We start from the raw sequence: 11,416 nt of genomic DNA on the forward strand, positions 1-11,416 counted from the left end.
AGGAGGAAGCCAGACTTCCCGGAGACAACCCACGCAAGCACATGGGGAATATGCAAAGTCCATGCAGAAAGATCCTAGGCCTCAAATCGAACCTAGGAACTTTTTGGCCCAAACTGCACCACCATGTAGCCTGATATGAATCCTATGAACTCTAATATAATCTTATACATTTATGTTCACAGTTATATTTTCTCATTAAGTTTGAAACATACAAACTTATACATATCCAGTGTCTGATGCCTCGGGTACTTATTTTGTATAAACCGCTTTTATTTTTATTTTATTTACCTTTTTCTTACCACATTGCAGTGATAGGCTGAGTGTCTGAGCTGGATGAAAAAGCAGTGCAGCAGGAAGGCCTCATGAGAAGGTTTATATCCTCAGCGTTGTTCACCACACCTCAGTTCCACTCAGCTAGATATGGATGTATGATTTATTTTTCTGGACAGATGAATGGTCAGATTCCATACTCTACCACTCAATTAGTGGCTTTTATCATATCAAACAGATCTCAAATGAACTAAAATACACAATAGCTGAGCATGCTTAAAATTATTTATAAGTCTGACAAATTTAAATGAAGGTGCTCTTCATGTTATCCAGAACAAGAAAACAAGTTAGGAAAAAAGTATAAAAAAAGGCTCCATTCTCCCTGGAGAGGATGCATGATGAATTAAAAGGAGGAACAAATTCTCTCTGGGAATCTACCTTACACCAATACAGTGGGTCAAAGACAGATTAGGTGGTGTTTAATCCATGCGGCACCTTTTGCCTATTGTAACCCCATTGCTAGTGTTGCAGGTTGCCAACTGGTCATTTCTTTATTTAATATAAGCCACACTTTCTGACAGCACAGCACAAACATGTTTAGGCACACACTCCTGCAGAGTCGTCTTTGCTAGTATTCACTTCTATTTACAGTTGTCTGACTGGACGTCGAAACTAGGAAGCAAAGATTAAAAAAATTGAACGATGCCAGGAGGTTTGAAAGGACAGAACCAGTTCTAATTCATTATCGATTCTCAATGCCCAACCCTACTTGTTACAGGAGATGCAGGGCATTGATTATAACTACATACAGACATGGACAAAATTGTTACCGGTAGTACTCCCCATTTAGTATAAGAAAAAACCACAATGGTCACGGAAATAACTTGAATATGACAAAATTATAAATAAAAATTCAACGAAAATGAAAAAGATTGATACAAAATGTAGCTTGGAAATTCAAGTCTGGCTTTTTATGATTTATTTTTTTTTTTTATTGTTTTCCTCGTTATTCGTCTCCCATCAAGTCCACTTTGGCTCCAACAACAACGGATGGTGCATTCATACACTGCTGTTCCTTGAGCATGAAGGTCACTCGAAATCTCTTTGAAAAGTTTTCTGGGCTCTTTTCTATCTATTTATATTATATTTCCTTATGATTTGTCATAAATTTTCCTCCTGCAGCCATGCTTCGGGAAGTTGGCTACAGTCCTTTGGATCTTAAATTTCTGAATAAAATGCACAACTGCAATCAGAGGAACATCGTTTTGCTTGAAGAGGGTCTTGTAGCCTTAAGCTTTAACATGCTTGTCTATAGTTTTCTTTCTAATTTCCTAAGATAACCCTTTCATCTGGCCCATGTTGAATGTGGTACACATAAAGGCCCAATCCCAAACCAGCCACTAAGCCAGAGGTGTCAAACTGGTTCCAGAAAAGGCCATGTGGCTGCAGGTTTTCTTTCTAACCAAGCAATAGCACACCAGACTTAATTCATCTCCTCAAGCCATCATGTTAAGATTGGACTCACTTGATGAGATGACTGGAGTCTGGTGTGCTATTGCTAGGTTGGAAAGAAAACCTGCAGCCACACGGCCCTTTCTGGAACCAGTTTGACACCCCTGCCCTAAGCACTAACCCTGAGCACTAGCCCTCCATTGGCGCGTTCCGGCGGAGGGTACACCAAATTAAATGACATCCAAAACCATTTGTCAGTAGGGCCAGTGGAACAATCATGCCTGAAATAGTGAGTCTCCATTAAGTGCAGGCTGGCTGTATTTTGGCAGCAAGTGTAACAGCTGCTTGATGGCGCAGGAAAACTGTGCATTTAGATGTAAGTTCCACCGGTTTGCTGCACCTTCATCACACTGACAAAAAATCACAAGTAAGATATAAGAAAAATACATTAATTCCAAAAGGAAAGGTCATCTTTGAAATACTTTTATCTGACCATCTACATTTGCTTTAAAGAGGGGGCAAATGTTATATTTTATGTCACCCTGTACCACAGAGCTACAGCCACACACGAGGCATCATTATGTTGCCTTTTTAATGACTGCTTTCTTTTTCCGTTGGAGGGAAGAGGCCATCCCATTCTTGTTTATACCCCCCCAACTTTAATCAAGGCGTCTTCCACAGCTGCGAGTGTGACTTAATAGTTAATTGTTAGTGGTTAGGGAACGAATTGGGATTCAGCCCATGCCACTAAACAGCAAAGTGACTTCCTGTAGGCCTTTATAGGCTCACTGACTGATTAGAGGATTGTAGGCACCTGTGGTGCTAATTAGTGGACACACCTGGATCTAATATCTTTGGTTACATTATTTTCAGTTTTTTCTACAGGAACCATTAATTTAGTCTAGGCCTGTTTTATGGGCTTTTTCTGTTTTGTTCTGTATTTATCATCTGTTCAAGCATTGTTAAAAAGCAATGTCTGACTTTCATTTGTTCAATTTCACAGAATTTGTATTTATTATGACTTTTTTCATATTCAGGTTATATCTGTGTCGTTTGAGGTTTTTCTTTCATTAAATAAGAAGTACCAACAATTTTGTCCCTGTTACTAATAAAATAAAATAAAAAGTTTTTGTGTCTTCCCAAGGTTGCCAATAGTTTAGCCTTAATTCTTCAAGCCGCTGTTACACTTGCTGCCAAAATATAGCCAGCCTGCACTTAATGCAGACTCACCATTTCAGGCATGATTGTTCCACTGGCCCTACTGACTAATGGTTTTGGATGGCATTTAAACATACTAGTGCTCAACTGATGTTAATCCTCTGAGGACTAAGGTCTCCTGTTGCTTGGTCTGTTTGTAAATGTAACTTCTAAGCTCTGTGAGCATCTGGTTCAGTTACTTGGCCTATGTGGTATTTCATTTTCATTACAAATGATGAATTTTTCTTGAAAAATAAAAACAAACCAAAAACCAATCATCTGTTACGTGATTCCGTTTCCAATTAAGTGCATTAACTAAGTGGTTGTAGCCACTAGATAGCTAGTTTACTTTACTCAGATTAATAATCTACTGTTAATTTCAACTACTGAGGACCAAACCATTTCTTGCAATGTTAGGGGAGGAAGGGCGGATTAGTCAATATCTTCCTGCATTTTTAAGCTGTTTACTGCTAAAAAAATCAGGGAGAACACATACACAGCAAAAAATCGTGTTGATTTAACTCTGGCAGAGTTGATTTTAACACTTTTTCGAGGTTTATATAGGTCCACACTCTTAAGAGTTTAATTGACACAATTAAGAAATAGTTAATTAGTTTGAAATAAGAAATACTTATTCTATTTGCAATTAATGTGTACACCATACAAGTTTCACTTTCTTGACTACCTGTGTGTAATCACCCACACCAAAGATTCATAGATGGTTAAAAGCTCATCCGTGGCAAGGTATGAAGATCTTTGAAGTACCTCGCGTCACTTGATGGCTTTGGAGATGTGGAATCCAGGTTTTTCCTTGGCCTATATTGTGTGATAAAATGTTTGAACAGAAGTAATGATAGAGAGATCCTGTACCATTCACTATGCTGTACTGTTTAGGGGGACAGAAAGCAGGTGCCTCCCCTCACTACTCTAGATAAGGATGAGGGGAAGGTCATTAGAAATAATGAGTTCACAAAACCTCCTTCATGCTATGGTTAAAATGTATGCCCTTATCGTTCTCCTGTCCTGTTTCTGGTGTGAATAGAAAACAGTTGTCTGAAATGTTTATCTGAGCAAATGTATGTCCTTTGATGAACTAAAGTGTTTCTCTTGGGAAGATTCAATGTTCATGTGTGTGTATGCTGTGGATTCTTTTTAAATGTAGGGATGTGTTGAATGCTTCAGAATCGCACTCAGCTGTATTCAGCTGGTTTGTGCCATTCTCCTCTGCAGAGTAAAATAAAACGTTTACTTCCTTGCACATCAACTCTCAGTGCTCATTTTTACTCCACAGAGACAATGTCCCTGAACTGGCAGATCAAAATGTTTTATCCCTCCAGATAAAGATGGATGAGAGACTGTGATCCAATTAGTCCTCAGCCTCCCAGGAAGGCCCATATCAGGTTGCTCTCAAGAGCTCAGCTGACTGCTAAACCTTGACCTCAGAAGGAGCAGTGAGTTTTCTGCCCCAACCATGGATGAAAACATCCTCCACAGGGATGCTGAAAGGTTCATATGGGGTTGCCCAACTGGTTCAAATTTGCTTGAGGACCCTTTTGGTTACCTGTGGGAGGTGTTGAGTTGTATAAAGTCAGGGGCCCTTTACTAGGGGCCAACCGATCTCTGTGCAAGCAGAGCAGGAGTCTGGTCCGCAATGCCAATGAGAAGACCTGTTCCCAGAGCATGTTAGAGTCCAACAGGGCAGCCCAGAGTTATCAGTCTCGTGCATAATTTTTATTGACACAATTTCTACGCGGTTTGCAGGGTGGCTCGTAGCAAGGATGAAGGACCACTCTTCCAAGTCCTTAGCTTTTTTATATTCACACACCCTTGGCAAGGGTCATGACAGTATTCTCTATTTCATGATTATTAACTCTATATCTTCGTGGGGATTGTTCTTGGCAGATTATCCGGCTCTACTCTCCTTTACAGGTACCCTACTTACAATTAATGCTTGTATATAGAGGGTTGTTGTGCAGAGGTGTGCAAGTTTCTTTCTAGGCAGAACTCTGACTGATTCCTGCTCAAAGATATTTAATTTCATATATTTCACCTTAAATAAATGTCATCAATTAATTCCATAATTTCTCCCCTCTCTATATTGCTGCTCCTAAGCCAGAGGAGTAACATGTGAAATAAACAACTTCACTAAATATCATAAGTAAACCATAAGTAAAGTAAATCATTACTAAAGTTTAAGTATAATTTTTATTCAACCTCCAAAAAATAATGTCACATTGTGATTCAAAATTTAGACATTAGCTTTGTGGTAACAAATGTTACAAAAGTTAATTTCTATCCAAAATATTCAGCTATTACACAATATTATGATATCATATAAAATAATACACATTATTTTACAATAATTTGATCAAACCTTGATAGAATGAAAATACACATATTACCATATATTACCATATTACCATACTACTCTTGATATGACAATTACTTTTTGTCATCAGTTTCATTGCCTTGCACAAAAGTTCAGTTTTACTTTTAAAGTATTTTCTGGTGTGAAAAAAACGGATTATACAAAAATAACACACAGTATTTGACAATAAACATGACATAGACACATACATAAAAAAACACCAGAGTCATTCACCAATGTGTAACGGGGTATTCACTGTGATATGATCACAACACTGGAACAATGCTGTTGCACATAATTTTTTCCCTTACTCTGCCACCCTGTGTGAAAAGTGACAACATCATTATGAGACACTTGGGACATTTTTATGAAATGCATTTGGAAAATTTGAGTATCTACAATAAAACCCAAAATGCAATAATGACAATGAGTAATTCGAATGACATACTATACTTTTTTTGAAGATATTCTGAACTTGCACTATTTCAATGTAAAAGCAGAGCCTCTCTCTCTCTCTCTCTCTCTCTCTCTCTCTATATATATATATATATATATATATATATATATATATATATATATATATATATATATATATATATATATATATATATATATATATATATATATATATATATATATATCCACAAGACAGAAACAAGACATAAAGGTACCTGTTTACTGAATTTGTAATAATTGCCACTGAGGAAATGCACATGCTATCTTGCTATACACAGGGTGTGTTGCATAAGGGTGGTTACTTTCCCATTTTAATAAAGAAAACCACTAATGGTATTTGAATATGAAATGTAACAAGTGCAGGTATAAACGACGAAGATTTGCATGTGGGCGAATACAGAGATCAATTAAACAAGAAGCCCATTTAAGACAACGGCAATCCACTACTCTATAAACACAGCTCCACCACATTTACAGCACCAGTAGCAGTTTGGATTCAAAATGCATCTAAATACCAGATCAAACAGAGCATAAAGTATGAAAATAATGTATATCACACTCACCAGTGATGCTGACTATGTATAAACAAAATTCATCCTTTTGTCTTTGTGCGGGAAGTCTTAGTATCTCCATTCAGTATCAGCCAATTGAAGCCAGGAAAGCTTTTAGCAAAAGCAAATCTAAATTGCAGATTGTCACCAGCTAAACTTGGCTGTGAACATTTTGCTCTAACTGACCAATCAGAGGACAGAAAATTGTGACAATGGTTAAAAATGGTTAGGCTGGGCCCTCTAGCTGGCCCAGTGGGGCAAATCTGAAATCTAATTGGTTGAAGAAACGTTCCTCACCAAAATTGTTAAGGAAGAATCAGCTAGCACTGCTTATTCTGAAGGCCCTGGGAAGATTTGATTGACACGCAATGCACTAAGGCTGCACTAAGGCTGCAATCTGTTTGGACAAAAAATATAACAACCAAATAAATGCAATGGAAGCAGTGCAGCCAAGAGAAACGCTACAAAATAAAGAGAATGGATTGTTTTTGAGTTAATTAATACAGTTAGATATACATTTTGAATAATTGAATTTAAGATAGTGTTTCTGATTGATTTTAGGCAAGCAACGAAGGCCTTGAATGCCCTGACTGCCCACCACTGTTAATATGGATAAATAAATCAGTCACAGTATTGCAATAATTGAGCTTAATTAACTTATCTTGAACATTTTAACATCTATAGTTAAAAACAGCTTAAGATCCTCTTAGTGGCGATTTAAAAAGTTGATTCACAGTTGCTACATCTTTTCCTATTTTTCTAATCCACTTTTCTGAGGTAACAGTTCAACAACAGCTTCTTGAACTAATGGCTCCTCAGATGATCTGTCTTTGAGCTTCTCTGTGCATTTTTCTGAAGATGAGATAAAACAATATGTATTAGTGCTGTAGTATTCAGGTGTTTATGTATAGATAAGAAATCAAGACTTACCTATTTTTAGAAAATTATATATAAACCAAAGGACAGGCACCAGAATCATCAGTTTGAGAAAGTTAAATATTTTGTAAACAATTTTCTGATCGTTGTTAGGTGTTGCTGTGAAAGAGAAAAGATGCTCATGAGCACAAATTGGGTTTCATCTATAATACATTGCATCCAAAACTATGAATCCTCCTTTCATTTTGTTTTAAATGCAAGGCAGTTAACAGTTAGTTAAGCACGTCTTTTAATGGCTTGCATATTGATAAATATAATTTGACCTTAATTTAATGCTTTTTCAAACAAAACAGGAAAATGTAATAATTGGGCCTAATAGTAATAATAAAAAACAACAGCACAAGGCAAAATGTGTCCCTGCAGTGACCACAGCAGGGATACTTCAAGGATTTTATTCAGAGATTGAGAGGATTGTAAATCCTTTACTTTGGGACACATGATGGGTGTATGAATCAGCAGGAAAGCTAAGCTTTCTGAGTAGCTGATTCATGGCATAAATTGGTGTTTTACTTTATAATGTATAATTATAAACAGAAGTCAAGGGAAACCTGCACGTTTCAAGTTCTTGCATCTAGCTTAGAGGATAATTTCCCAGCAAGAAAATAATCCGAGACTGAGCCACAGTTAACTGATTTAGAAAGGTCTATTATGAGTCATTTTCATAGATTACAAAAGCCAAGGTGTGTACCTAAATTGAACTGAACCTTTTTGGTCAATTTTGAGCAATTGCTCATTACAAGTGCTCTACACATCTAATGACACTTGAGACATATTGCAATGAAGAATAGGCACTTTTTCTTTCTTGGTAGCAGAAAGGTAATAAAGACAAATCCTACAGAATTTTTTTTTTATTATTATTATTACAGCAAAAGATGGTTCTACAAAGTATAAAATTACTGTGATTAAAACATATGCATGACTTTTTTCAGGTTTTGTAAATATACTTAAGATTTTGGCTATGATGTGAATAAATGTTTAAGGGATATCAATCCTTTTGCAAAGCGCTATTTTAAGTTGTATGTTAAGGATTTATTCAGTGACCTTAAAGACAAGGTTCAAGTTTCATTAATTCCCTGAAAATTCTTCCTACCTGTTTTAACTTTTAAAGTTGCGGGATGATCTTGAAGAATTAAGTTCTTGCCGGTGACACTGTCAAGACGAACAACAACAGCAGAGACATTTACTGAGTACTCTGTGGCTGCAGTTAAGTTGGAGATCTTGATGCTCATAAAGTGGGAATCATTGTTGTAGGGATAGAAGAGCATCTTGCAAATGAAGCTGCATATCATTACGCTGTAATAATGAGAAGTCGTCTGCATGAATGCAGAAACATTCCAGCTTAGATTCACATGATCAATGCTGACAGAGTCCACAGCTAGTGACTGAGGGGAAACAGGCCCTGGAAGAAAGGAAACATTTTAGATCAGCCTTTTATTAAAATTAAAATTTTATTTCCATTATAGATTTTATAACCTGTGAAATATTCCATGTTTTACTATTGTGACGATAATGATGTATTCATCCTATCTATTCCTTACAAAGGAAAAATAGCTTCCAGCTAGCACAATTCAAGGGAAAACAGTGAATAAGTCAAAACAAATGCATCACACTACAAAAATCCCTTTGGTATTATATTTTACATAATCTGGATAAAAACTGAATGTGTAACATACTGGTTCATGCAAGAAAAAAGAGGGAGGATTTTTTTTAAGAATGGTTACTCAAAATAGCAGTCCTTCTTACCCTGACATACAATCATGTGCTCCTCATCACAGAGACGAGCCAGTAGCTTGTTGTTTTTCTCCAACATGGCCTCCAAACTAGCACACTGGCCCTCATAGTTATAGTTGTACCATCGTCTGTAGCTCAGCTCATCTCCATCGGTCCACTTCCAGCCATTGGCATGCCTGTGCAGACCAAGCCAAAAACTGGCTTTGTTTGTATGGGTGGTATTGAGAAGAGCAAAGTATTCCATCTCTGTGTTCAAGACTGCAAGGTCCACAAAGTGGCTCTGACAGAACTCACGGCCTTTGACCCAGGTCATGGATTTTTCGATGAACAAGTAACGGGAGGTGATCTGGCCAGGGGCTAAGCCATGGCAGACCTCTACAACAAGATAAAGCAGAGAACAAAATATCCTCTTAGATGTATAATATATTATATATTTAAACCAATATTTTATATGCTAATCCCTAAATAAGTAAGACAGAAAAGTGTTAAGGAAAGAAAAAAACCCAATGAACATCAAAAAGATTACCAATAAGCAAACTAAATATAACTATTGAATAGAAACATTTCCACAAAAAATCTCCAAAATATTTAGGAAAACAACAATACAAAGAATAGGTAGCTGACTACCACACCTGCGACTGATTTGCTCATCAGGGAGATCAGCATATAAGCAGCGGCAGGACTACTCTTCAGCGCCAGAGTGTTAAGCCAGTTACGGTTAGCAAGCCTGAGCCAACCAGCCTGCCTGATTCTCTGACTCCCTGAAAGCCTGACTTGAACCTAATCAGTTTGTTGTCCTCTCTGCCTCCTAGGAAGAACCCGACTGAAACCTGAAGCTCAGGATGTGTCTCAACTGAAAACCTGCCTGCCTGCTCTCAGTAACAAACCTGAAGATCAAACTGTCTGGATCTCCCAACCTTCCTCCAAGAAGGACTTGGAGAAGCTCTGAACTCTACAAGCCTGAAGCTAGGTCCTGTCGCTGCCAAGCCCTCTGCTGTCGATCAGTCTCTAGACCCTCCTGGTTCCCTCCCTCTGCCGTTCAGCCTGAATCTCTGAACAGGTACAGATCTGCACATTCTCTCAGCTACAAGATCATTAGCTGCCTGGCTAACCTAACTGTCCCTCTCTGCAGAGAGCCTTGTGTGACCAGTCCCGGATCTAATTCCAGTATCTGTCAAGTAACCTTGTGCTTATCTACCCCAACATGACACCAAGAAACTAAATCAGACCAATTTTGAACTGATTACATGTACTTACATCAGGCCTTAGGTAGAATCTTTACCACTGTCACCTAATTGGCAACAGTGGCCTAATTCCACAAACTGGATCAGTTTTGATTTTGAGAAAAAAAAAAAAAAAAAAACAGGTATGTTTGTATGTTTGGTCCTTATTACACATAATAGAATTTAATATTGCCTGTGATTCACACAAGTCAAACCTTTTAAACAGTACTCAGAATGAAGTTGCCTCAAACTTTCTTTTGTAAAACTCAGGAATCAGATTATCGATATCAGTGATATTGTACTTGTTACAATGCAGTTTCTAATCCCATCCCAACAAAAACAGTAGAAAGCATTACATTTCTGCCTAAAGTGAATAAAGTTTTCTTACCTAACACAGCCAGCAGCTGGAGTATCTTGCTCTCACTGTTAAACATAGAGTGGTATCTGTCCGCTTTCCTAGAAATGTGTTTACTTCCCTTCCTTCCTTCTCCATTAACCAGCTTTGCATGTGTTGTCTAGTAAATAATGAATACCATCAGCTCTGCTCATGCTGTCACCCTCTTGTGTGCCTTAACTCTCTTCCCTTGGGAATTTATGGAATATGGTCACTCTGCAAGATTACGCAAAGAGTACAGAAGTGGAGGTGTGTCCAAAGATCACATTTCATCTCCATCTGGAAGATTGTGAATTGTTTTGTTCCTTGTAACTTTTCATACTATTGTTTCTTTTTTTTTGCAAAACTAAGATCTAGATTTAGAATAAAATAAAACTTTACGTCCCGTTTGAAAATCTGAAAGCGACAGACTCTCATCACCAGGTTGTTGGAAGGGAAAGTTGTTCAATTCTATCATCGACAATGGTTCACAAAGTAAGAGCTTTTAAGGGAGCTGCTAAAAATACTTCCAGGTAGCTCCACCCGCCAGTCTATTTTGGGATCCAGCAGTGAGAACAAAGGTAATGTGAGTGTTCTCTGTCAATATTAAATTCTAACACTGTAACACAGTAACACTGCCAATAGAAAAGCTTTAACATTTCATCTATCTATCTATCTATCTATCTATCTATCTATCTATCTATCTATCTATCTATCTATCTATCTATCTATCTATCTATCTATCTATCTATCTATCTATCTATCTATCTATCTATCTATCTATCTATCTATCGATCTCAGATGCATACCTTCACATACTTTTCATTTCAGTTTGAGCTTCCAGTTTAACTAATCAGGG

The 11,416-nt window shown here is 37.4% G+C and overlaps 1 protein-coding gene and 1 long non-coding RNA gene across 3 annotated transcripts in view; one reads left to right on the top strand and one right to left on the bottom strand.

The window, feature by feature from the left end:
• Positions 1–10,724, top strand: part of LOC119778191 — a 34,801-nt gene extending 24,077 nt beyond the window's left edge. The window contains exons 2-3 of the long non-coding RNA XR_005280028.1: positions 9,774–10,021; positions 10,094–10,724. This is a non-coding gene — a long non-coding RNA (uncharacterized LOC119778191). The remainder of the gene's footprint in view (positions 1–9,773; positions 10,022–10,093) is intronic.
• Positions 6,850–11,219, bottom strand: LOC119778185 (snaclec echicetin subunit beta-like). Of its 2 annotated transcripts, none has more exons than XM_038277324.1 (5): positions 10,573–11,217; positions 8,974–9,336; positions 8,321–8,629; positions 7,225–7,329; positions 6,850–7,146 (listed from the first exon to the last, which is right to left on the bottom strand). In XM_038277324.1, exons 1-5 carry the CDS (start codon positions 10,616–10,618, stop codon positions 7,046–7,048), a joined length of 924 nt encoding a protein of 307 aa, XP_038133252.1. In that variant the 5' UTR covers positions 10,619–11,217; the 3' UTR covers positions 6,850–7,045. The 2 variants fall into 2 exon arrangements, with proteins under 2 accessions (XP_038133252.1, XP_038133253.1); XM_038277325.1 differs by lacking the exon at positions 6,850–7,146 and having other exon boundaries at positions 7,260–7,329; positions 8,321–8,379; positions 8,523–8,629; positions 10,573–11,219.
• Positions 11,220–11,416: the final 197 nt, after the last annotated feature.

This window comes from Cyprinodon tularosa, unplaced genomic scaffold (genome assembly GCF_016077235.1).
Source record: "Cyprinodon tularosa strain WSP-4 unplaced genomic scaffold, ASM1607723v1 ctg130, whole genome shotgun sequence".
In the NCBI taxonomy this organism is placed as follows: Eukaryota; Metazoa; Chordata; class Actinopteri; order Cyprinodontiformes; family Cyprinodontidae; genus Cyprinodon; species Cyprinodon tularosa.

Coding starts and splice junctions, on each gene's coding strand:
- LOC119778185 (XM_038277324.1), bottom strand. CDS start 10,618: ATGTTTAACAGTGAGAGCAAGATACTCCAGCTGCTGGCTGTGTTAG. Junction 9,337..10,572: donor CCAGCTGCTGGCTGTGTTAG/GTAAGAAAACTT, acceptor ATCTTGTTGTAG/AGGTCTGCCATGGCTTAGCC. Junction 8,630..8,973: donor GCACATGATTGTATGTCAGG/GTAAGAAGGACT, acceptor CCTTTCTTCCAG/GGCCTGTTTCCCCTCAGTCA.